The following is a 22,815-nucleotide window of genomic DNA, read 5'->3' as shown; positions in this document are numbered from 1 at the left end:
TTTTGTTTTATACAATGTTTTTTTTTTTAAATGCATAATGAATAGGAATTTATAAATACAATTTGCTGGGATTACACTGTAAGACAATTTGACAAAATTATGTGACAGGGTGTTAACAGTTTTTTTTTCTTTCTTTCTGCAGTGTGATCCAGCATAGATACACTGGTATATTTGAGTCTGTCTGTCTCACAGGCTGTGGGGTATAAATATTAATGTTGTGATCTCCTTACAGAGCCTTAATCCCACTAGGACAAAGACATCAGTCCATAATCCCGAATCTCCGCCCACAGCAGAGCGCAGCAGATTGACTAAACACATTTGATTACATTTTCCAATAGTCCTAAAATGCCCCAAAAAACTGTGTACCTGATGTGACCAAAGTGTGACCCAGATTCAGCCAAACATGTGAAAACCTCACTGTGACTTCTGTGTCCTGGACTTTGAAGTGTTTGCGGCCCTGTACGAGTGTTTTAGGTGAACCTTACAGAAATTTAACCTCAGCTCAGCTGCAGACAGTTAACCCCAGAAGCAGTCCTCATTTGCCCCCCGCCAGCTCCCATCAACGTGGTATGGCTGCCATGTATCACTGCTTCTTTCTGAGGTTATGTAACACTGCAGCCCTGCAAAAGCTGCTGATGTGACAGATTCAAATTCCAACGCAAACGCACACATGCTTAGTGATCAGAACAGATCATGCTGTTCCCCGTGTGACTGCTGGCCTCATTTGTGTCATCATTATTGGCTGCTGTACTTGGCATTTTATGTTGAATTCTAATGCCGCCGTATTTTTGCATGCTGACATGTTGCTGTCTTCGTTATAAAAAATACGCTTTCTAAATCTGCGAGTGCGGATGCTGCAAAGGAGAAAAGGCAGCCAGGGAGAGGTTGCAGGTTTGCACCATGTGACCTCACCAGCTGTTGCTGTGTGCTGTTGGGAAAGACAGGAGGTGAAAGGGAGGGAGACCAATGGGGAGGGGTCGGTGAGCTTCCCTGTGGCGAACAATGTGACTAGTGACAATCCCTTGTTTCGCAAAAAGGGTGGGAGAGAGAGAGAGAGAGAGATAGAAGAGAGCGGAAGATGAACACAAACATGCCAGGTAGAGATGTGAGAAGGGAGCTGCACGCACTCTCCTGATTCAGCGGAACGGATTTATTCGTCACCTCTACCCCTGCAGCCTTTTTACGCAGCGAGCCTGCTGCAAAACACGGAGGGCAATCCTAAACCAAGCAGCAGTCATCAATCCGCTGCGTGGATTAACAGCTCTGTTACAACTCGCTTTCAGTTGCTGGGTTCCCGCCGAAGCTGAGATCCACCAGCGGAGAGCGCAGAGGATGGAGACGCCACAGAGCGACCGCTGCATTGAGGATGCGCCAACAGGGAAACTGCGGGACAAATAGGGAGCCTAAAAGAAGAGCCGTGTGTTACTGCGCGTCTATCTTGGGGAGCCCCCCTCCTCCTACGGGGAGATGTTCATCATTATGGGATAGATGCGCGGGTCTGATCGTTGCCATGGATACAAGCACGCGTAAATTTACAGTGCGGAGATGGTTTTCCATCTACCTGAAGAACAAAGCAGCGCGGAACAAGAACAGCGCCGGGTTCTGTCAGCTGGAGGTTAGTCGTGATGTCAGCTAGGCGTTTTTTTTTTCTTTTTTTAAGTCTGATCAGACACAAGAGGCATGCACGTGTGAAAGCAGCTGCATCACTATTGGGATCTGTGTGTGTGTGTGTGTGTGTGTGTGGGGGTGTGTGTGTGTGTGTGTGTGTGTGTGTGTGTGTGTGTGTGTGTGTGTGTACTGATGTGTGGAGCTGGACAGGCAATATCTCAAAACATAAACACAGACAGCTGACTCACAGCTCACTGGTGTGAAAAGTGTTGCAGAATTATCCAGAAAGCAGTGCTAGTTTTTGCCCTTCTCTCTGTCTGCCAAGAACCAAAGCCTGAGGCCCACAGGAGATGTGTTTTTGGCAGAGAGAGGGTGTGTGAGGCCGGCTGTAGGACACACTGTCATACAGGGAAACACAAAGCAGAGGCAGGCAGGTTGGTCAATACATGGATCTAGACAGATTGATTCAGTTGACAGCCACAGCAGTGGAGTTCTATTTATAACCCAAACACACCAGCAGGGTCACAGTGTGAGACGTCCGGCTCACCTGCCTACATGTCTGAGCTATAAATGCAGTAAAACATTCTCCAAGACCTCCTGTTGTGAATGCTGCTAGATCAGCTCGAGTGACCATTTGATTATTCTTTGAGTGACTCTCTATCTCTAGCTCTCTGGATGATAGTCGCTGCCCTCCATGACAAATATTCACGAACATTAAACTTTACATTTTGTCACAAACTGAAAGTATTTTATTGAGGTTTTTTTTTAGCGATCAACTGTTCAATTACATGAGATCAAAACTGAACTTTGAAGTTTCCATGCAAAAAAGTTCCCCTTTGGCAAGCAAAGGGGAAGTTTATGGAAAGACAGACAGAGTCCTGAATGGAAATCTGTTGAACGCTGCAAAACACTTGAGATTTCCACAGAGGTTTGCGTTGTACACCACTGTCCTCCTTCTTCATTCTGAATACTCCTAAACATGATATGGTTAAACAGTTTTCTTACAGAAGTCATCTGTTACTATGTGATGGAAAACTAACACTACACATCACTACTGAAACACCTTTCTCCCAACATAGGGGTGGGAGTATCTGCTGCAACTATAAGCTATAATGCTGCAAGTAAACTTGTTAGATACTGCTAAAGATTTATAACTGAGGTGGAAGGAGGTTCATCACCTAGGAGACACCAAACACACAGGTACAATGAAATGGTTTAGATCACAGCATCTTTGAATATTAAAATGGAATTGAATAAAGAAGCTAGTTTAGAATCTTGGCAAAGTAGTTGCTACTCAGTGACTGCTTTCTAGCCAAACTATTGAAGGACTTTTATATAAACTTATTTGAGACAGAGGTGTTATTAGTGCTTCCTGTTGTTTTTTTTTTGTGGTGTTGGAGTATAGGGAAAATCTGCATAGGCTTCAAGTTCAATCTTGTATGTTTTTCCATTGACTCATGCTTTAAAACCAATATGATGAAAATCTTCATGTATCACAGAAACACAGCATGTCAAACTTAATGAATGCTAGTTGAGAATGAATAGCAAGCTGAACGCCAAGCTAACATTAAGCGGCCTTCCTGTTTTCTTTGTGCTGACAAATATCCCAATGGAGATATAAAGAATTAAAAAATAGTCATACTCAAAATTGCCTTAAATCTACATTCTACATTTTGAGCTGCATGTGACCCTTCCTATGCATTTCAGGGGAAGCCAAAAGGAAATCCATTTGGATTTACCAACAGCTATCTCAGTAAATATTTTTTTTCTAATGAATGCTTGGTCTCAGATTTAATATATTGTAAAATGAGAGTGAAGTTTAGTTTATAGTGAAGATCTATAAAGAGATCTGTTTATTACAGATCTCTTTATAGATCTGTAATATAAGAGATCTATAAGAGATCTCTTTATAGAGAACTAGAGAACAATGCTAGATTGCTTTGGGGCAAGACTACCATTAACAAAATGCTGGAAACATTTTTCGTGTCCAGAATCAAATCCATTCCCTGTTTGTCCTTGTCCAGTTTCAATAAATCAATTGACTAAGAGCTGGATGTTTGGCTTAAAAGCTGCTGTGCCTCCTGGGTAATCGCGCACTCTAACGCTTACATGGATATTCTTTTTGGAAACACATCTGTTTCCCTTTTAAAAACTGTGCAGCCTATTACACATGGTTTTCTGTCAGAAGATATTCTTATGAATTTGACACAGATGTGTCTCATTTAAACACCTGGCTTGACCTCTTGCATTGGTCTGCTAAAAATGTGAATTAAGTTTAACGATCAAATATAAAACAAGTTGAAGAGCTGTTTAACCAATTTCATTCCATGCAAGATTTATTACGTCCCTGACAAAGTCATTATGGTGATTTATTGAACTTGCAACAAGTTTACTGTTGCAAGCTTGTGAGTTACAACAGAAGTAATTTATTACAATGTATTATCATGCAAGCAAACAAACAATTTTTTAAATGAGAGTGCTTGCTTGAGTTCATAATCCTATCTGGAACAAATAGCTTTATCTTAAAATTAATATGATCTGTCATTGGCAAAATATATTTAAATTTCAGCAAATGTCTGGAAAGATGTTATTTTTTTAAGTCAGTAGTGAAGAAATAAGTCTTAAAACCTACTGAAACAGTAAAAACATGGGACATTTGTGATCATTTCTTAAGTGATTGCATTTATTTGTATTTTGTATTTGTATCTAACATGATGCATGCTTTTGGTTACTGGAGATTATTACAGTAAATGATGTTTGTTCTTTCAGAGCCTAACTAAACCCAGCACAAAGATAGCACTAGAGTAATTTGCTGTCCTGGCAGAAACCGATCTCACAGTTTTATTTCCTGCTTCATTGGAGATTTAAGCTATACTCTTGTTAGTAATTAGCATGAGAATGCTTATTATTCCTGTAGTAAACTGCAGTATGTTTATTGCAGCACATTATTCGGCCTCAGATGACAATAGAAAGTTGGTTGTCTCAGCAACAGATGTGTAAAATGTTGCTGAGCCCCTAGCAGTCAAGCCTTGGCTACTGGGGATTAGCAGGGCAGAGACCCAAAGAGCCAACAGAAGGCATCCTCGAAGTTGGCCCACCACCAGCAGGGAAAAGAGTTGATGTTGTGTTCAATGTAAGCTAGTTGGCAGGCAAAATTTTATCACAATTAGGCATTTGGGAGAGATAAATGTAAAGTGCTGAGTAAACCATATTTGCTTCTCATAGATTTCTTCTGGCTTTGCTTGATTGCCACTCCTAAATGTTTCATATCATCAAACAAATTGTAATATTGGACAAAGATAACCAGAGTAAATGTAAAAAGTAGTTTTAAAATTATTAATTAATTCATTAAGTCAAATAGGCTATCTAAACTCATCTGGGCCTTTGTGAAAAAATTAATTGTCCCAATTTTAAATAATGATTTAACTATGATTGAAACTTTTTTTTTTTTTTTTTTTAGAAAGCTGAGCTCAGTTTCCCATTTCAGACCCAAGCGTGTTTGTTACCTGACCAGCAAATATAATAAATCATTTAAAAAGACCCCTTCTGTCTACTGAAAAAAAAGGAAAAGTAGGGGAGCAAGGGCTGAGCCTTTCCAAGAGAGGCTGGTCAACCAAAACGATTCTAAGAGCGCAGTGACGATTAGTGCAGAAGGTCAACACAACCCAGAGCAACATCTAAACCTCTGTAGGCCTCACTTGTCCCAGTTAAAGTCAGAGTTCAAGGTTTACCAATAAGAAAGAGAAACTGGGTGAAATGGTGTCTGTGGAAGAGTTCCAAGGCCAGAATCCCTGCTGATCAAAAAACAGAAATGCCCATCTCATATCTTTCAAAAAACATCAAGTATTTTGGAGAAACATTCTGTGGACTTCGAGGACAAAAGAGGAAACTTTTGATGCGTGTCATGTCACATCTGACCTAAAACCAACATGGCATTTCAGACGCAGACCAACGTCAAACCTGTGAGGGTTCAGAATGCTTTGCTACGTCAAGATCTGGACAACTTGCCATAAGGTTCATCTCCAGGCATCAATTAGACTTTGATTCTGCAGGATGACAATGATCTACTTCACAGAAGCAAGGGCGAGAAGCCTCAGGATAATTAAAAAAATAGAAATACTAATATTTAATAACTTGGGCCTTTTCTGTATCCATTTAGTTTAGAGTTTTCCCTCTTTCTGTCCTGTCGAGCTGTTTATGTCAATCAGGTTGTACAAACACAACTTTTGAATGAGTAAATAAAGTGCAAATGATGACATCTGCATTTCTTTTCTCAGGACGACAGTGTACTTAAAGAGATTGACATCAGCCACCATGTTAAGGAAGGCTGTGAAAAAGCAGACCCGTCTCAGTTCCAGTTATTGAAGGTGCTCGGACAAGGATCCTATGGAAAGGTACTAAAACACGATACAGTAGCTGATGCCTGGAAACAGGAAAAATGTGAAGTTCTAGAAAGAAAAAGTGATTTTGTCTAATGTATCATGATCCCTTAAAGACATTCTGGAGGTAATTAATAAAAGTAGCTTAATGTGTGTCTAATGTTCAGATTTGGAGTGTTATGCTCACTGCAGTGGAATTGCCACCACATGGACAAAAAAGTGCACAATTGAAAAAGAACTACAATTAGAGAAACTATGAACATTAATTTTGAAGAAGATTACAAAGTGGGTTAGATAAAAAAAAAACATTCTTTCTCTTTCTATGTCAAAACATAAAAAATAAATTAAATAAAACATACACAGCAGAGAGAAAAAGGGGTTATGATCTTACTTTTGACTGGAGTGTGAGTGTGCTTGTACATGTGTTTGTTTATTCACCAGCAAGTCATCTGCTAATGATAAGCCTCCCATTTCCAATTATCTGTAGATTAGCTCCCTTGACAACAGCTTCATAGACCACTAAGCTTATTTAAATGAATAGAAGAACACAGACTCACTTGATTAGAGGTCTGCATCAGCCAAACATTCAACCCTGGCAGTCATTGGCAGGCGGATGCTGTTTACAAAGCTGTGAGCAGACAATTGAGGTCGAGTCTCAGTGTGGCCTGGATTGCCTGCTTACATGGCTCAGTGTACTGCTGTCCTTTGACAGACCTTGTTTAAATCATAGCTGTTGCGGCTCCAAGACAGCAATTTACATTTCTGTTTGCAAAACACGACGGAAGCAAACGACCTTCGAGTTTGTAACCTACGACTTTTAGGCTAATGTAGATTGTGTTTCAATTAACATTCTGGCAGCAGCTTTGATTTTTATGATGAATAATTGCTATATTCATCTTTTATGAACTGTTAGGAACAATATGACTACCATGTGGTAACTTGTAACATGTGCTACTTATTTCTAGGTTTTCCTGGTTAGAAAGATCAGAGGAGCGGACAGAGGACAGCTCTACGCCATGAAGGTCCTGAAAAAAGCCACTCTAAAAGGTGATACACTGAAACTCAATGAGTGAACACGCATATAAACTGTATAGAAACATCAACTCTTAAAAATCTCGGTTTGTCTATTCACATATAATTTAAAATAACTTACATATTTATTTTGTCGCATGGCTAGGGCACTATATGTATTGCATTACAAAGAGTCTCTATTATGGAGATGCTAATATACCAAGAAGAGGTTTTTTGTGTAAATTATTTTATTTATATGGCAGTTTGATTTCTACATTTACATGCCCTACATTCAAGGGATTTGGTGTAAAACAGGTTAGTTTGTACTCTTACAGAGCAAAACATTTTTTAACATCTGCTGGGATTAACATGAACTAGAGTGAAGCAGGTTCAGATGTCATGTGCTAATCTAGAGTTTCCGTACAAGATTTAATCCTCTTTACCCACACCCTGGAACTGGAAGAATCACAATCTCATCCTCTCAAGGACAGAGATGCTGGAGTATGGAGGTTGTCTTAATTTGCACAGGAGCAAGTTCCCTTTACAGTGGCCAGTTAGGAAGATACTTGGTTTTTGTACCATGTTCAACTACATACAGAAATCTGTCAACTATTTAATAAGTAATCAGGACATGGCTGTAAATATTTAGAACTATTTGCTGCATGTTGAAGAGTAAAATGACTTTCTGTTGTTTCTGATTATAGTTCTGTAACTCCGTAGCAATATGGAAGCTCCTTCATTGTATTTTGTGTTACTTCAGTATTCAGAAGCTTTTTACTAGGCTTTTGGAGCAGAATGTCTGGTTTAGCGCCGGGGATTTTTTTTTTTTTCATCACAGAGGCATTCTGTAAATTGAATTATGTGCCTCAGCGTTCATTTGATGTAAAATACAAATTATTTTTTTTATCTCTTTGGAAGAATGTCTCAGTAACTTGAGCATAATAATGATAGAAAACAATTACATTTTTCAGTCTTTATTGTCAGTTTTCAGTTTTGTTTTGCTGTCTTTAAGTAATCCATATTTTCTGATTTAAGATTTAGCAACATTAGATTTTGAGATATTTGTATTTTCTATCTGGAGAACATTTTTTTGACTATTTCTTAACTTTTTACAACTTTGAGCAAACTCAATAAACTTTTACGTTTGAAAAATTTACCTTATGTGGAATCACATGTCTTTTCATTACTAAATGCTTTATTAGTTATATAAAGAAGTCTGCAGCACGTTAAAATAGAAGACAATGTAGCATGTTTTAAAAAATTTTCACCTCAATTATTAACAATTAACATTCTGTTTTTGTCATTTTAAAAATCGGCCAACATTTCTGTGGCATTAAATGTCATTTAATCAATGAAGTATTTAGTAATATTAAAGAATTTAGAGATATTTACAATTCAATTAATGACATTATTTGCTGTTTTCAGTGCGGGACAGAGTCCGGTCAAAGATGGAAAGAGACATTCTGGCAGAAGTTAATCACCCTTTTATTGTTAAACTCCACTATGGTAAGTTGAATATTGTACTTCTGCAGCTTTACTTTTTTGTATTTGCCAATCATAGTTTTGCACTTTCATTTAGGAGGGACATACAGTGGCATCTCAATAAGTCAGAATAATCAAAGTACTTCGCTAATTTAGCGACTCAATTTAAAAACAGTAAACTCATATGACATATAGATGGGTATATATTTCTACTAATCTACCTAATCCTCAAAATTAAGTAGAATTCCATCTTAATACCAAAATGTCAGTGTACTGAGAAGTATATCAATGTATTGTATAGTACATGCACACAATATTTGTCAGGAAACATGAGATTATTCCATCTGGCTCACATATGTCATCAGGGATGCTAAAAGTAAAATAATTAAAAAATATTCTGATTCATTTTCATTCTCTTCATGAGAAAAAAAAAAGTTGTCTTTTATCCATTACACACTTTACCACAGTACTAACATGCAGAGAACTATGCACACTACAATAATTTCTTAAGATCACATCCTCAAAATGAAAGAGAGTGTAATAAATTTACAATAACCCAAGCTCAATGTGTGTTGTGAAACTTGTGTGTGTGTGTTTAGCCTTTCAGACAGAAGGAAAGCTCTATTTGATCCTGGACTTCCTTAGAGGTGGAGATCTTTTCACTCGCCTATCCAAGGAGGTGGGTTTGCAATCAGTTTCCTGAAATGGAAAAAACAAATTACCAATAAACACAACATCTATTTGAAATTACTTAGGTTTAATTTTAGGAGTGTTTTCAGATAACACCTTCAGTTTTTGAGGTCAAAAGCTTTTCACTTTCTTGCAGCAGTTGGAAGCCATTTTGGGTTAAGTTTGTGGCTTTTATAACCTAAAAACCAGGAACAATTATAGGAATGCGATAAAAGAACAAATACGTGTATTAAAATGTTACAAAGTCAACCTTATGGCAATGGAGCAATTCACTTTTCTTGCCACTTTAGGTCATTATTAACACGTCTAATTAATTTCTTTTTTTACTTGTACCCCAATGAACTGCTACTACATATTCTTTATTTGCTTATAGGTAATGTTTACAGAGGAGGATGTGAAGTTTTACCTTGCAGAGTTGGCCCTGGCCCTGGACCACCTACACAGTCTGGGGATAATCTACAGAGACCTTAAGCCTGAAAAGTATGTAACATACGCTATAAACGCTTAATTTCCGATGGATGTTTATTTAACTAAATCTTAGTGTTGTTTGTCTTTTTCATCAGTATTCTCCTGGATGAGGAGGGACACATAAAGATCACAGGTCAGAATATATACAGCTGCAAACAATATTTAATCCTTGAATGTTTTTTTTTCTTTTCTTTCCATATTTATCTTACGTTGCGTCTGTGTTTCTGCTCAGACTTTGGACTGAGTAAGGAAGCCATTGACCATGATAAACGAGCATACTCTTTCTGTGGGACCATTGAGTACATGGCTCCTGAGGTGGTAAACAGGAGAGGACACACACAAAGTGCTGACTGGTGGTCCTTTGGAGTCCTGATGGTGAGAATTATTCATTCAAACATACGAATATGAGTAGCAAGAGTATACAGTCCTGCTCACCATTATTGGCACCCCTTCATGATTTGCATACCCGAGTGAATATCTTCAGAAATAAATGGAAATGTTCAAAACTTATATTAGCAGGATCTTTCAATTTGAGGTCCAAAGTAATCTAACAAAGACAATTACCATTTCAACATAAATATTTTAATTCCAAAGGACAAAACAGAAAACCAGCATGTGCACTAATATTGACCCCCCTCTTTAATATTTGGTTGCACAGCCTTTGGCAGCAATGACGGCCTCCAAACGTTTCTTATATTCATCTAAAAGCTTCTTACACTTCTCAGGTGGCATTTTCTCCCACACTTCTTTTGCAATATGTTCAAGCTCTTGTACATTTGCAGGGTTCCTTTCTCCAATGGCAGATTTCAGCTCCACCCAAAGATTTTCAATTGGATTGAGATCAGGACTCATTGCTGGCCATTTTAAAACAGTCCATTTTTTCCCTTTCAACCAGGCCTGTGTGCTTTGGGTCGTTGTCTTGCTGGAGGACCCAGGATCTTCGCCGCAAACCAAGTTTCCTTACACTGAGCAAGACATTTCGCTCTAGAATTGCTTGATAATCTTCTGATTTCATGATGCCTGTGATACGGTCAAGGCCTCCAGTACCAGATGTCGCAAAGCAGCCCCACAGCATTATGGATTTTCCACCATGCTTGACTGTTGGTATGGTGTTCTTTTCTTTAAAGGCTTCATTGCGCCGTCTGTAAACATACTGTTTGTGTGATTTACCAAAAAGCTCCACTGTTGTTTCATCTGTCCATAAAACGTTGTCCCAGAAGGATTGAGGTTTGTCCAGGTTCTCTTTTGCGAAGATCAAATGTTCTTTTTTATGTCTTTTCTTCAGCAATGGGGTCTTCCTTGGCCTCCGCCCATAAAGCCCCACTTTGTTTAGTGTGCGGCGTATGGTACTTGTTGAAACAATCAGACCAGACTGCTCCAGGCTGGTCTTTAGGTCTTTAGATGTTAGACGTGGTGTTTTTCCCACCATTCGCACCAACCGTCGGAGACTTCTGTCATCAATTTTTCTCTTCCCCCCACGGCCAAGGAGGTTCTTGACCGTTCCATGCCTGGAAAACTTATTAATAACATTACGCACCGTTGAAACAGGGATACCAAGGTCTTTGGAGATGGCTTTATATCCTTTGGAGGACTTGTGCTTGAAAATAATAGCATTTCTTATGTCCTCAGACAGCTCCTTTGTCTTTACCATTGTCACATGTGGAGATGGACTAACAGGTGGCTTTTAAAGCACCAGCATGATTATTCATTGGTTAATTCATGTAACATGTGTAGAGGCAGTCCATCACAATTGATCTTTATGTATGATTTGCAACAGGTGAGCCAAATTGGGTTTTCATATTGATTTGCAGCAAAGGGTGCCAATACCATTGGCATGGTAAAAATGATGTTTTTTCTTTATTTTCCTCATAATGTTTATCTTTTTAAATGTTTTTTATCATTTTCTGTTTTGCATCAAGCACAAGCTATCAGCAGTAACATGTTGTTTCACTTGATGAATTTCCTTCAGTAAATATTTGATTATATGTACTTAAACTTCATGGGTGCCAATAATGGTGAGCAGGACTGTATGTTTGGTTTCACTACCTCAGATTGAAGTACATTTGTTACTTGTGTGGAATGATAATAGACTTCAAACAACTTGCATACAGTAGAACAGACTTTTGTCAGTAGTAATGTAGAACTTCCTCATTTCAGTTTCCTGTTAGAGTGAAAGTGCTCAGTTACAAAAGTGTTGCAAAGCGATTCACACTTTTCATCTTGCTTTGGGGACATTATAAACACAAATCTTTACTTTATTAGGATTTTTATTTGATAGACCAACACAAAGGTTTTCACTATTAAAATTCAGTAAAATGCATTTTAAACATGCATTGTATTTGTGACCCCCTCAACCAACTGCCTTACAGGTGGAAAGTGATGCAAAAGTGACTTTTTCTTTGAGTACTTAACTGTTAAATCTAGTCAACCAGCGTGTAAGTTACTTTTAAAATAAATACAGTTGTTTTGTGATGTTTTATTAAAGAACACTGCCAAACAGAATCATGAAGCCCAAGCAGCAGACCAAGCTTGTTTTTTAGATGCTCCCAAAGACCCAAGGTGGTAGGTTCAACTTGGAGTGGGAAAATAACACCTAACATGCAGCCAGAACTAAAATAGAATAGTTTGGATTAAAACATAATTGTGTGCGAGAATGATCTGGACAAAGCAGCACTCGAAAGATGGTCTTCACAGACATCCTCAGTTAAAAATGAGCCCGTCCATCTATCCGTCCGTCCGTCCGCCCGTCCCCAGCTGCCTTCTTAACTATTTTCACACAGAACAAAGACGTGTTTTCACTCATGTGTTTAATTTGGGTTAAAGTGTTTGCAGGCTGTTTGGTTAGCGACGAATAACTCGCGACCATAATTAAGGGCTGAACTGTAGCTCAACAGAGAAATTGACAGAGCTCTCTCTTCACAACAACACAGAATCGTAACATTTCTACGCCCCAAACCCCCCTGTCAATCTCCCACTCGTATGCCCTCATGAATCTGAAAAATACTTTGAGGTCTCTTCCATTTTGAGACAGATGTTTGCTTCTAACCTGGAGTTGACAGTCTATTCTTTTCCAGAGGAGAACAACAGCCTCAGACAAAGAATTGTTGTCTGAGGCTGTTCACAAGAACTATTTCAAGTTCTTGTGAAAGCGTCTCTGGAATGTCTTTGCTTGATTTGCTTGATTTTACTGTGTATATATAGTTTTTCATATTGGTTTTGCTTTTTATACTGCTGTAACAATGTAAATTTCCCCACTGCGGGATTAATAAAGGAATATCTTATCTTATCTTATCTTATCTTATCTTGATGAACCCAAGGGGACATATTCAAAAAATATCATGATCTTATTTATCTAGTGGTTCTTTTCATTAAACATTCTTCCAGGAAATCTTTAGTAAAACATTTTGTGGAGCTGGTTCTGTGGATCTTGATTTCATACAGTAACAGTGGGTCATTTTCAAGGTTTAATAAATGTCAAATTCAGTTTAACATTTAACAATAGCAACCACACTTACAATGAACCCCCAGAAAGCCGCATGCAGTCTACGTTTTTATTAGATGAGTTACATGTTCTGACAGTTTTTGTTCTGTTTTCCAGTTTGAAATGTTGACTGGATCTTTGCCGTTCCAAGGAAAAGATCGGAAGGAAACAATGGCGCTTATTTTAAAGTAAGAACAAAAATCTTTTCACATCTTCTGTCTCTTAAACTTACTTAAACCTTTTTATTGAATAATTTCCAATTAACCTTGGGTAAAATTCATTCTATTCTAAAACAATTCAGTGTTTATTGACATCTAGTTGGTTTTCTTCCTGACTGGGTCCTGTAATTGGATGTTAGGCCCTGTTCTTATATTTAATGGTTAGCATTTTCTCTGTCCTCTGTATGTTGCTGTGTTGATTCTGTTTGTTAATGTGCTAACTGTTTACATTTGTGTCTTGTCTGTTAAGGGCAAAGCTTGGAATGCCACAGTTCCTCAGCCCCGAAGTGCAGAGTTTATTGAGAGCACTCTTCAAGAGGAATCCTGCCAATCGTCTAGGTCTGGCTGTTCAAAAGCTTCGTGCATAATTGATCTGTTAACACTAACGTGATGCATTAGTTTTGATTGTGTTTTAACCTAATTAAAAGGTTAAATATCTTTTTTGTCAATCTGTGTGACTGACAGGAGCCGGACCAGACGGAGTGGAAGAAATTAAAAGACACCGCTTCTTTGCATCGATTGACTGGAATGTAAGTAAATTAGATTTACCACATTTTTATGTGATACAATACATGCCAACAATAAAGACGTTTCTGGTTTGTGCAAATGGTGTGAACGTAGTCAAAATGAAGTAAAAATGTGTAAGTAAAAACTCTCTACCAACAACTTTTTTATGACTCATATTACAGAGCCTTGCGCTCAGAGAGTGTGCTCGTGTCCATATGATCTGTCTTGGAAATTACCTGTGCTGTCAACATGAGACCTTGACATCCTTTGCTTTGATCTGCACTGCTTGAAAAAGATCGTTCGCTGCAGTCTAATGCTCCTTGCTCTGACCGAGATTCTCTTCAAATAGTCTAATTAACCATGCTGCATCAAAACCGGAGATGCGCCACAGTTGAGATTGTCTTTGGATTATCTCGCATCTACTAGGGAACAACATCAGAGCTGAAACTCACTGACTAGCTTTACAATTTCGCATGTAAGAAATGCAAAGCACTTTTTTGCTGTGAATCAGTACCGGCCCTCTTACAGATTTCTTCTTCTGTTTTAAATCATAAAGTAAATTCTAATATCACAAATTAATATTACAATTGACAGCCGCTGTTAAGTCAGGAATTAACTGTGATTAACCACAGTTTGTTTGTAAATTTCACTATCCACACCCAGTCCTGATTTATAATTGAATCAAGAAATAACTTAAACTTGAACCTAACTTTTAACGTCAAGTAGGTCAAATTGTAAAAATAGCAACACGTTATGTTCCGATAAAAAAAACAAAAAAAAAAAACAAAATAAAAATAAAGAAGAGGCAAACAATGTCATGAATATATATTAATGGATCTACTTTTAAAATTGGAGCAGGTACCAAATAACTACTGCTTATTGAGATATTGAGAATATGCTGACAATTGCATCTAAAAATCCTCTGATTTATAATGAAAGTCGTTTTCTTACCTTAGCAAAATAAATTACCGGATCTGTCTTGTTTTTGTCCTGCTATATTGAAATCATTTAACTAACTTGTGCAATGGAAATCCACCGTTACAGTCATGTACATGACTTCTTATCCATCTAGCTTTGGCAATAGTGATGCTGAATTTTTCTACACAATCCACGATATTCTGCTTTCAGCATTTATTAATCTCTCTTCTCGTTCCTGCGCTCCTTATCCCTTACCATTACCCTCGCTACCTTTCAGCCACATATTCCCCCTGTTTTCAGACAGTGTTTGCCAAAATAAGAGACTTTTGTTTTTTCTCCACACCATTCAAATAAATAATCACTATCAGAGAGAGTGGTGTACCTGTTATTGTTTGTGATGATTATTAAATCTGTCTTAAAATTTTCATTCTTTTTTTTAAAGACTTACTTCCATAATTCTATAAAGCAGACTCAGCCTGTAGCCTGACGAATATGAAATGCAGTGGGCTGCATCCCCACCTTTAATACAGCTTTGTAGTATTAGTGGCCTGTGTCAGGTATCTATTTTTACCCCAATGAGCCCAGACGTATAGACTCAACAGATGTTGCACTAGTGACACCTAAAGGCCATACTCAGTAATGACAGTGTTCAGTTTTCAACAGGCAGGATAATAAATGTGGGCTCTCTTTTTTCAGTACTAGATATTTAGAGTTTTGTAGATTACTTTAATGTATTTTGCTCCAATTACATTTCAACATGTAGTGCACAGTGCGCTGTGAGACAGTTATGAACAACGTCACATAAAGGTGGAATATAATTTATTCTCTTCAAAAACAGTTTCATCTGTTTACAGTAATGAGCTGCAGTCATAGTACGTCACATCGTTAACGTTTCTTTCTTTAGCAAAGCTGATGGTACATTTTTTTGCTGACGTAACGTTGCTGTTGTCTGGCTCTATAGAAGCTGTACAGGAAAGAGATGAGGCCTCCATTCAAACCGACTGTCGGAAGACCTGAAGACACTTTCCATTTTGATCCCGAGTTCACCTCCAGAACGCCAACAGGTAACTCAGACCCACGCATGAACACGCAGAGGCGACAACATACTCAAAACAAAACAATTCCACTGTCATTTTGATTCAACTCTTGTTAGATGCATATGTACAGCAATAAAATAGACAGACGGATAGATTTACCACAACTTGGGATTCACTGTGTTTTGTTCTATCTGCAGATTCTCCAGGGATTCCTCCAAGTGCAAACACACATCAGCTGTTTCGTGGTTTCAGCTTTGTGGCCACTAATCAAACTCAAGAGGCCACTGTTGCTCCTGTCGTTCCTTCCCGGCAGGAAGTGAACATTAACCCCATAGCGCAAGTATGCAACGTTTAGCAAGGCGTCTCATGACAAAACAGTTTATGCTTAATTTGACATATATAATTATATATGATGGTAACTGACAGGTTGTCTGCTATAAAATGAATAATAAAAATGACATGATGATCTCCAACAGCACATCCGCAGCGATGTGGCTTTCAAAGATACGTATGAACTGAAGGAAGAAGTCGAACAGTCAGGACCCTTTGTCCGCAAAAGATGCCTGCACAGAATTACTGCTGTGGAGTATTCAGTGAAGGTAGGAGAAATTGTTCTTGTGAGCTTTTCACTGGGCTTTAAGAATGCAGAGGATAGTTTGTTTGGGCTAAAAACAGGAAAACTACCTCAAAATGTCCTGTTTTCATGTTAAAAAAAACACACAAAAAAACAACACAACTGCTCGCTGCAATGTAATTTATGAAAACATTACTTTTTGAAAAGTGGCTTTTATTCAGTCCTCGGTTCATCGATAAAACATGTCATAAAAATGTTGAAACCACTTACAAAATCACTGGTATTGCCATTCCATCCTTTTGATGCATTTTTAAAAGTACCAAATAAAATATATCCCCATCATATTAAATAGTTGTATTTTTGTGCAGTTTATAACAAACTCTGTGTTCCTGTTTATTAAATCAGATTATTGACAGAGCCAAAAAAGATCCATCAGAGGAGATTGAAATCCTTTTACGATATGGACAGCATCCAAATATAATTACCTTGAGAGATGTAAGTAAAAACAAAAACATGCTGAAAAGATAAAACGACAAGCAGAGCTGCAGATTCTTTTAATTTTCTGAGTATTAATCTGACCTGTTTTTTGTTGTTTTCATCTTAAACACGAATGTCCTCTTCCCCCCACATGTAGGTCTTTGACGATGGCCAATATGTTTTCTTGGTTCTTGACGTAATGCGAGGAAATGAGCTCCTGGACAAAGTTCTGAGGCTGCCAAATTTCACAGAGAGGGATGCATCAGACATTATCTGCACACTGTCCAAGACTGTAGAGTATCTACACTCCCAGGGGGTAAAGATGGCCTGTTGTGAAACAATTATAAAAAGTATTACTGTGCAAATACAGTACCTCCCACAGTTATTGGCATGACTGGTGAAGATTTGCACAAAAAATAAATAAATAAATTGCTGTTTCACTGTGTTAGCAAAATCACACTCTAAAACATTTATAAAATCCACCATTTATTTTTCCTCATTCAATTTCCTATTCGTAGCATCAGACTATCTCCAAACTTTTAATTTCTAATTTTTTACTTTCCTTTTTCCTGGGGTATGAAAATGTCTCTCGTCTCAATTCATCAGGCTTGCTGATAATTGTGGAAAGTGCTGTGCTTATACCATAAAGTTATTGCATCATCAGAAATATTAGTATCTCCAAGCACACCAAAAAAGCACGCAGGCTTGTTGACGATCAGCTTTGTTCCAGGTTGTTCACCGAGACCTGAAGCCCAGCAACATTCGCTATGCCGATGAGGCTGGACTCCCAGAATCCATCAGGATATGCGACTTTGGTTTTGCCAAACAGCTCCGTGCTGAAAATGGCTTACTGATGACTCCATGTTACACAGCCACGTTCATGGCTCCTGAGGTACCGTTGCTACTGATCGGCGCTGTAAAACGTCCGCCATTTCCCCCGACATCCAAACACATGAGAAAACAAAGTTCTTAATGTGTATTTTGTGTGTTTAGGTTTTAAGGAAACAGGGTTACGATGCAGCCTGTGACATCTGGAGCCTGGGGATCCTCCTGTACACAATGATAGCTGGGTTAGTGTAAAGTTTAAAAACAAGAAAACTGCTGTCAGCGTTTAAAAATACAATTTATTGGTCTATTGTCAGTGCAGCATTCAGCCTGTGCAATGTCATGATTCCTTGCCCATAATCCCTCTGCAGCAGTCCTATAAATAACCTCCCCTGGAACAAAAGCAGTACAGACAATAAGAGAGAAGGTCAACCTGAGGACGATTCTCATTTCATCCCTTTTCCCGTTCACCTTCGATGTTCTCTGTTAGAGCCTTATATCATCTACGAACTGTATATATATATACATATTTTCCAAATTGCTATCCAAAATAGTTTACTGCTTTTTTTTTTTTTTTTACTTATTTACCACATTGCTGAATAACTGTGGACTTCTCAATCTTGTTCAGTTTCAGCCCATTTGCCAGCAGCCCTAATGACACCGCAGAGGAGATCCTGGCTCAGATTGGAAGCGGGAAAGTTGTCATCACAGGAGGGAACTGGGACTTGGTGTCTGAAGCTGCCAAGGTTACATCTTAATAAAAAATAAAAAAAATCTTTTGTTAAGATACGGATGCTGTCAAGTTATTCTGATATAACCTGTGTGTTATCTGTTCATGTTTAACAGGACATTGTGATAAAGATGCTCCATGTGGATCCTCACCAGCGTCTTACTGCCCCACAGGTAGGATGCTTTGTTAAAATAAACTCACCAACAATGAACTGTTAAAAAATGCATAATACTTTTATTTATTTACTACAATTTTAATAAGTTTATTTTACTTTCAATCAGAGCAGTATGCTGCACTTACTGTGCGCCGCCAGTGGTTTATGATGTTCTTTCTCAATGTTGTCATTCTAATTGTTACTAAATAAGAATTGAATATGGATTATCGGTTTTACTGCGATGCTCTTTAGGTTCTTCGGCACCCGTGGATCGTAGAGAAAGAGCAGCTTTCTGACAAACCTCTCGCCAGGCAGGACGCTCTCACTGTCAAGGTCAGACCCTTTCTGCATGTCCTTCTGTATCTAATAGATACTATCTATATGTGACTGTGCCTCATTATAAGCTAACCACTAACATTTCATTCCCCTGCATGTGTGACTAGAAAAGACTAATATTTAGTCAAATATAAGTGTAATTAGATCAAAAAGATGCTGAGCTTTTTGTTTGTTTCTATTCGTAAAATAAATAGCAGCACTATCAGTTGACAATTACAGAAATTTGATTTTGAGAAGTAAATACTATAATACTATAATTATTGTTGAATGCATGTATGTCCTTTATTATATTATCATCATACACCTCATGACGTACAACAATTTGACTCCAGAATCCACTAGTTGGCACTTTTTCCACTTACTTGGATTGTTGGACAGATCATCTAATTGCATTGTCCTTTATGTCCCGCCAGGGGGCGCTGTTTGCCACATATTCTGCTCTGAAGCGATGCGCTCCTGCTCCAGTCCTGGAACCAGTGCAGTCCTCCAGTCTGGCTCAGCGAAGGGGGATGAAGAAGCTGGGCAGTTCAAGTGTCACTTCGGAACCTAAAGAAAAGGAATAACTTTTATACTGGAAACGAAAGGCGGAAAGGGAACTGAATGAAGACCTACACCGACAAGAGACTCACGTTCTGACAAGCACAAAATTATGCCTAATTAACACTAAAGTGGCATCAAGATTGACTTGGTTCTCAGTGCAATTTCCAAACTGTATCAAAATGAGCTAATTTTACACTGTGACATAACACTTATTATGCATGTCTTCATACAGAACTTTTCTCTATGATCACAATAAAGTGGCTTTAGTGGAGACAATTCAATTTTAACATGCAGATGCCTTCATAGATCCTTTGGATCTTTCTGACCTGTCTTGTAGCCATTTCATACTTAATTAAAAAAAAAAAACAGCCCCTTTCATGGAGCAAGCCCCCCATTCAATTACAATACACATGTACTCATTTGGGTCCGAGCAAACCTAAAGGAGAGGCTGTCAAGGAGGGAATACTTTTGTGCAATAAACTCTGTGCAATACACCCAGCTTAACTGGAACTGCCTTGGTTTACACGTAACTTAAAATAAGAAGAATGGACTGGGAAATGGAAATGAAAATCACTTTTTGGTGCCACAAAAAACACACAGTAGACAATTCTTTCAAGATTTTTTATTTTTTTTTAGCTTATATTTTGACTCAATGTGGCACTCATTAGAGCAATACTTTTCTTCCATTCTTTTGGGAGTTTAACATGAAAATGTAAAAAAAAAAAAGACATGTAAATATCCTTAGAGAAGTAGTTCTGAGGTAACTATGGCACTGACTTAGTTAGTGCCATAGTTACTATATATATATATAATATCCATAATTTTGGCATTTGACTCTGTCGAATGTTTTACTGTTAAATGTATCCGAGATCTATTTTACTGAGCCAGCAGAGAGTAGGTATAAGAATGGGTGGGTTGAAGTAACTGTGCCACACTGTAAACCCATTTCTGTCTGCAAACACTTCAGTTAAAAACAACACATTGTTCAATTAACACTGATTATGAGAATACATTGTCCTGTTTGACCTCTGCCAAGGCTAGCAATAGGCTTGTTTTTTTTTTTTTCATTTCACTGTCAGAGCCATAATATTTGAGAACACTTGTCCAAAATGTTTTGTTTATTCTGTTTATTGCTGCAGTCCTGGTTGCATCTGTTAAGATGAGGAGCAGAAGACATAAGGCAAGACGTCAAAATGCAAAATTACAAAATGCAGACGTCAGTGGCACTTTTTGCCAGCGGAAATGAAAACTATAATTTTTCACAAACACTATTAGATGCTAAAACCTAGAAAAGCAAATATGCTAATTAAAATAAATGGTAGCACATTGTGTTCATCCTACTGTCTGTTCTCAAATGCATAAGCTATTGCTTTACATGTCTGTAACAAATTTAGGTGGGACCGATGCAATACTTTAGGTTGTACAATAGCTGCTTTAGATTTTGTGCAATATGCCCCATGTTGGAGGTGATGCTGTACATATTGTTTGCCAATCCGGTTGCACATACTGTCATGCAAATTCAATACTGAAGAGGTTAAAATGGGTGTATATATGCCAAGCTGTACTACGACATGCAGCCAGAAGGACTGTACATTTTGTGTTTGCATTTCTAAGGAAACTGTAAATATAATGAGATGTTGTTCATCCATTGCTTATAGACTGCACAGACTGTCTTCACTTGGTCAGACATTGAAATGACTGGCTAAAAAGGCCAAAGTTTTTCCAAATAAAGTATATGAATAACAATGCAAATACTTAAATGAAAATTCTGTTCATTTACATCGACTGTTTCATTTCTCAGTGCTGCACAGAAGAAAAACAGACTTAGTTCAATTTTATCTGAAGGTAAAAAGCTTAGAAGATGCATTTCAAGCCTGTTGCAGTGAAACTGAGAGATCAGTTATAGCTATGTTTTACAGAGTTATATCACCATTAAAATGTGAATAAAATATGTCAACCAAAAAAAATAAATAAATAAAAACAAGTACACAATAACTGTAATCCATTTCAGCACAAGGAATGGATAGCTTAGGGTTCTCGTGGTATAACCTTGAGCAAAAAGATCTCAGTTTCACAACTATCTGTCATTTCTGTCTGATTTAAAACAGACAGAAATGCAGTAATCATTCCCACTGCTTGTAAAATATAACGCACTGCATCAAGGGTCCTGAATGCCTGCAAATTTTAGATGTCCCTGCTTCCGACACCCATTTGATTCAGTGTCGGACTGGGGATGTACTTAATGAAGGACACCTGCCCTCGCAGCATGTAGTCACTATTAGATCCAATTAAACATGGACTTAAAGTCAATATAAACTGTGATATGGTACATTCAGTTCAGTTCATTCAGTCGATCATGAAGTGTCAGTCAAAATTTATCTGCTTAAGAAAGCCTGACAAAATGCATGAAAGTACTGATCAGTTTGAAGGAATCCATTATTCTTAGCAAGCATGAGGTGACGATTGAAACAGACCAATCTCTAAGTACAGGAAGAAATCTCAGAACCAAACTTAGTTTGAGGGAACATAACTTAGATGGGGGGGGGGATACAGGAGTAGAGGTCTGAATGAGAATAACAGAGAACAGAGTTAATCGCAACAAGAGATCCAACACTGGTTGCATCATGTAAAGAGGCAGAGCAAAAGAATAAAAAAAAGAAGCACAGGATCAGGAGTACTTCATATGAGAAAAAAACAACAACAAAAGAGTAGGTTTCCTTATAGGAAATTAATTTGGGAATGAGGAAGTGTTCATAAATCTAATCTTCAGTTCATTTTTTGCCTGTGGATTATTCCCCTTCTTGTAACAGCCTATAGAGACATTTCATCTGGTGGAGTGCAGCTCTACTCCTCCAAGGTTTTTAAAAAAGAGACAGTATTAACAAGAAAAACTACAGATGCAGACGTAGACTTTCTAGTTTCCATAATGGGCTTGTACTAATAATTAAGCCTAAAGGAAGTTGAAACCGGCTGCTCAATATTCAGTAAATTAATATCTTCCTCTGTCAAATGCTTCTTCCCAGCTTTGGTTTGTATTAGAGCCACTAGATGGCAACCAGTCACAGTGAATGCTCTCAGTTTGCCTCACTCTCCATCTCTGTCTACCCTCCACTGAGAAGAAGTTGTCTGTTTTCAAGCCACACACCCCACACCTCTAACCCTCACCCAAAAGAGAGAGAAAAAAAAAAGAACAAGATGAAACTCTTTAATTTATATCAACCACCAGGCCCTCACTCCATAAAAGCTTTTAGCAGGCGCTGAGCTGATGTGTCAGGTGGGTGTGGCAGTCTCATCAGCCCTGACATTTAAGTGCAGTAGTGCTCAGCGCAGAAGGGATTGTAGGATATGAGTAGATACAGATGACAAGACCCCCTGTGAGG

At 38.1% G+C, this 22,815-nt stretch overlaps 1 protein-coding gene across 2 annotated transcripts; it reads left to right on the top strand.

Moving 5' to 3' along the window:
* Window positions 1–60: 60 nt before the first annotated feature.
* On the top strand, window positions 61–21,187 carry rps6ka2 (ribosomal protein S6 kinase, polypeptide 2). Of its 2 annotated transcripts, XM_014997834.2 has the most exons (22): window positions 61–1,615; window positions 5,886–6,002; window positions 6,953–7,034; window positions 8,424–8,504; window positions 9,080–9,159; window positions 9,544–9,650; window positions 9,734–9,771; window positions 9,871–10,013; window positions 13,237–13,307; window positions 13,588–13,676; window positions 13,803–13,867; window positions 15,724–15,826; window positions 15,997–16,139; window positions 16,276–16,398; window positions 16,779–16,868; window positions 17,008–17,166; window positions 17,581–17,742; window positions 17,844–17,920; window positions 18,304–18,421; window positions 18,522–18,578; window positions 18,812–18,892; window positions 19,309–21,187. In XM_014997834.2, the coding sequence occupies exons 1-22, from the start codon at window positions 1,367–1,369 to the stop codon at window positions 19,456–19,458; spliced, it is 2,385 nt and encodes a 794-aa protein (XP_014853320.2). In that variant the 5' UTR covers window positions 61–1,366; the 3' UTR covers window positions 19,459–21,187. The 2 variants fall into 2 exon arrangements, with proteins under 2 accessions (XP_014853320.2, XP_087860475.1); XM_088004349.1 differs by having other exon boundaries at window positions 9,734–10,013.
* The last annotated feature ends 1,628 nt before the right edge of the window (window positions 21,188–22,815 follow it).

Source organism: Poecilia mexicana, unplaced genomic scaffold (genome assembly GCF_051168715.1).
Source record: "Poecilia mexicana isolate PSO_F unplaced genomic scaffold, ASM5116871v1 scaffold_3, whole genome shotgun sequence".
Lineage (NCBI taxonomy): Eukaryota > Metazoa > Chordata > Actinopteri > Cyprinodontiformes > Poeciliidae > Poecilia > Poecilia mexicana.
The sequence above is the reverse complement of the archived record's forward strand: the minus strand, read 5'-3'. Positions and strand labels throughout refer to the sequence as shown.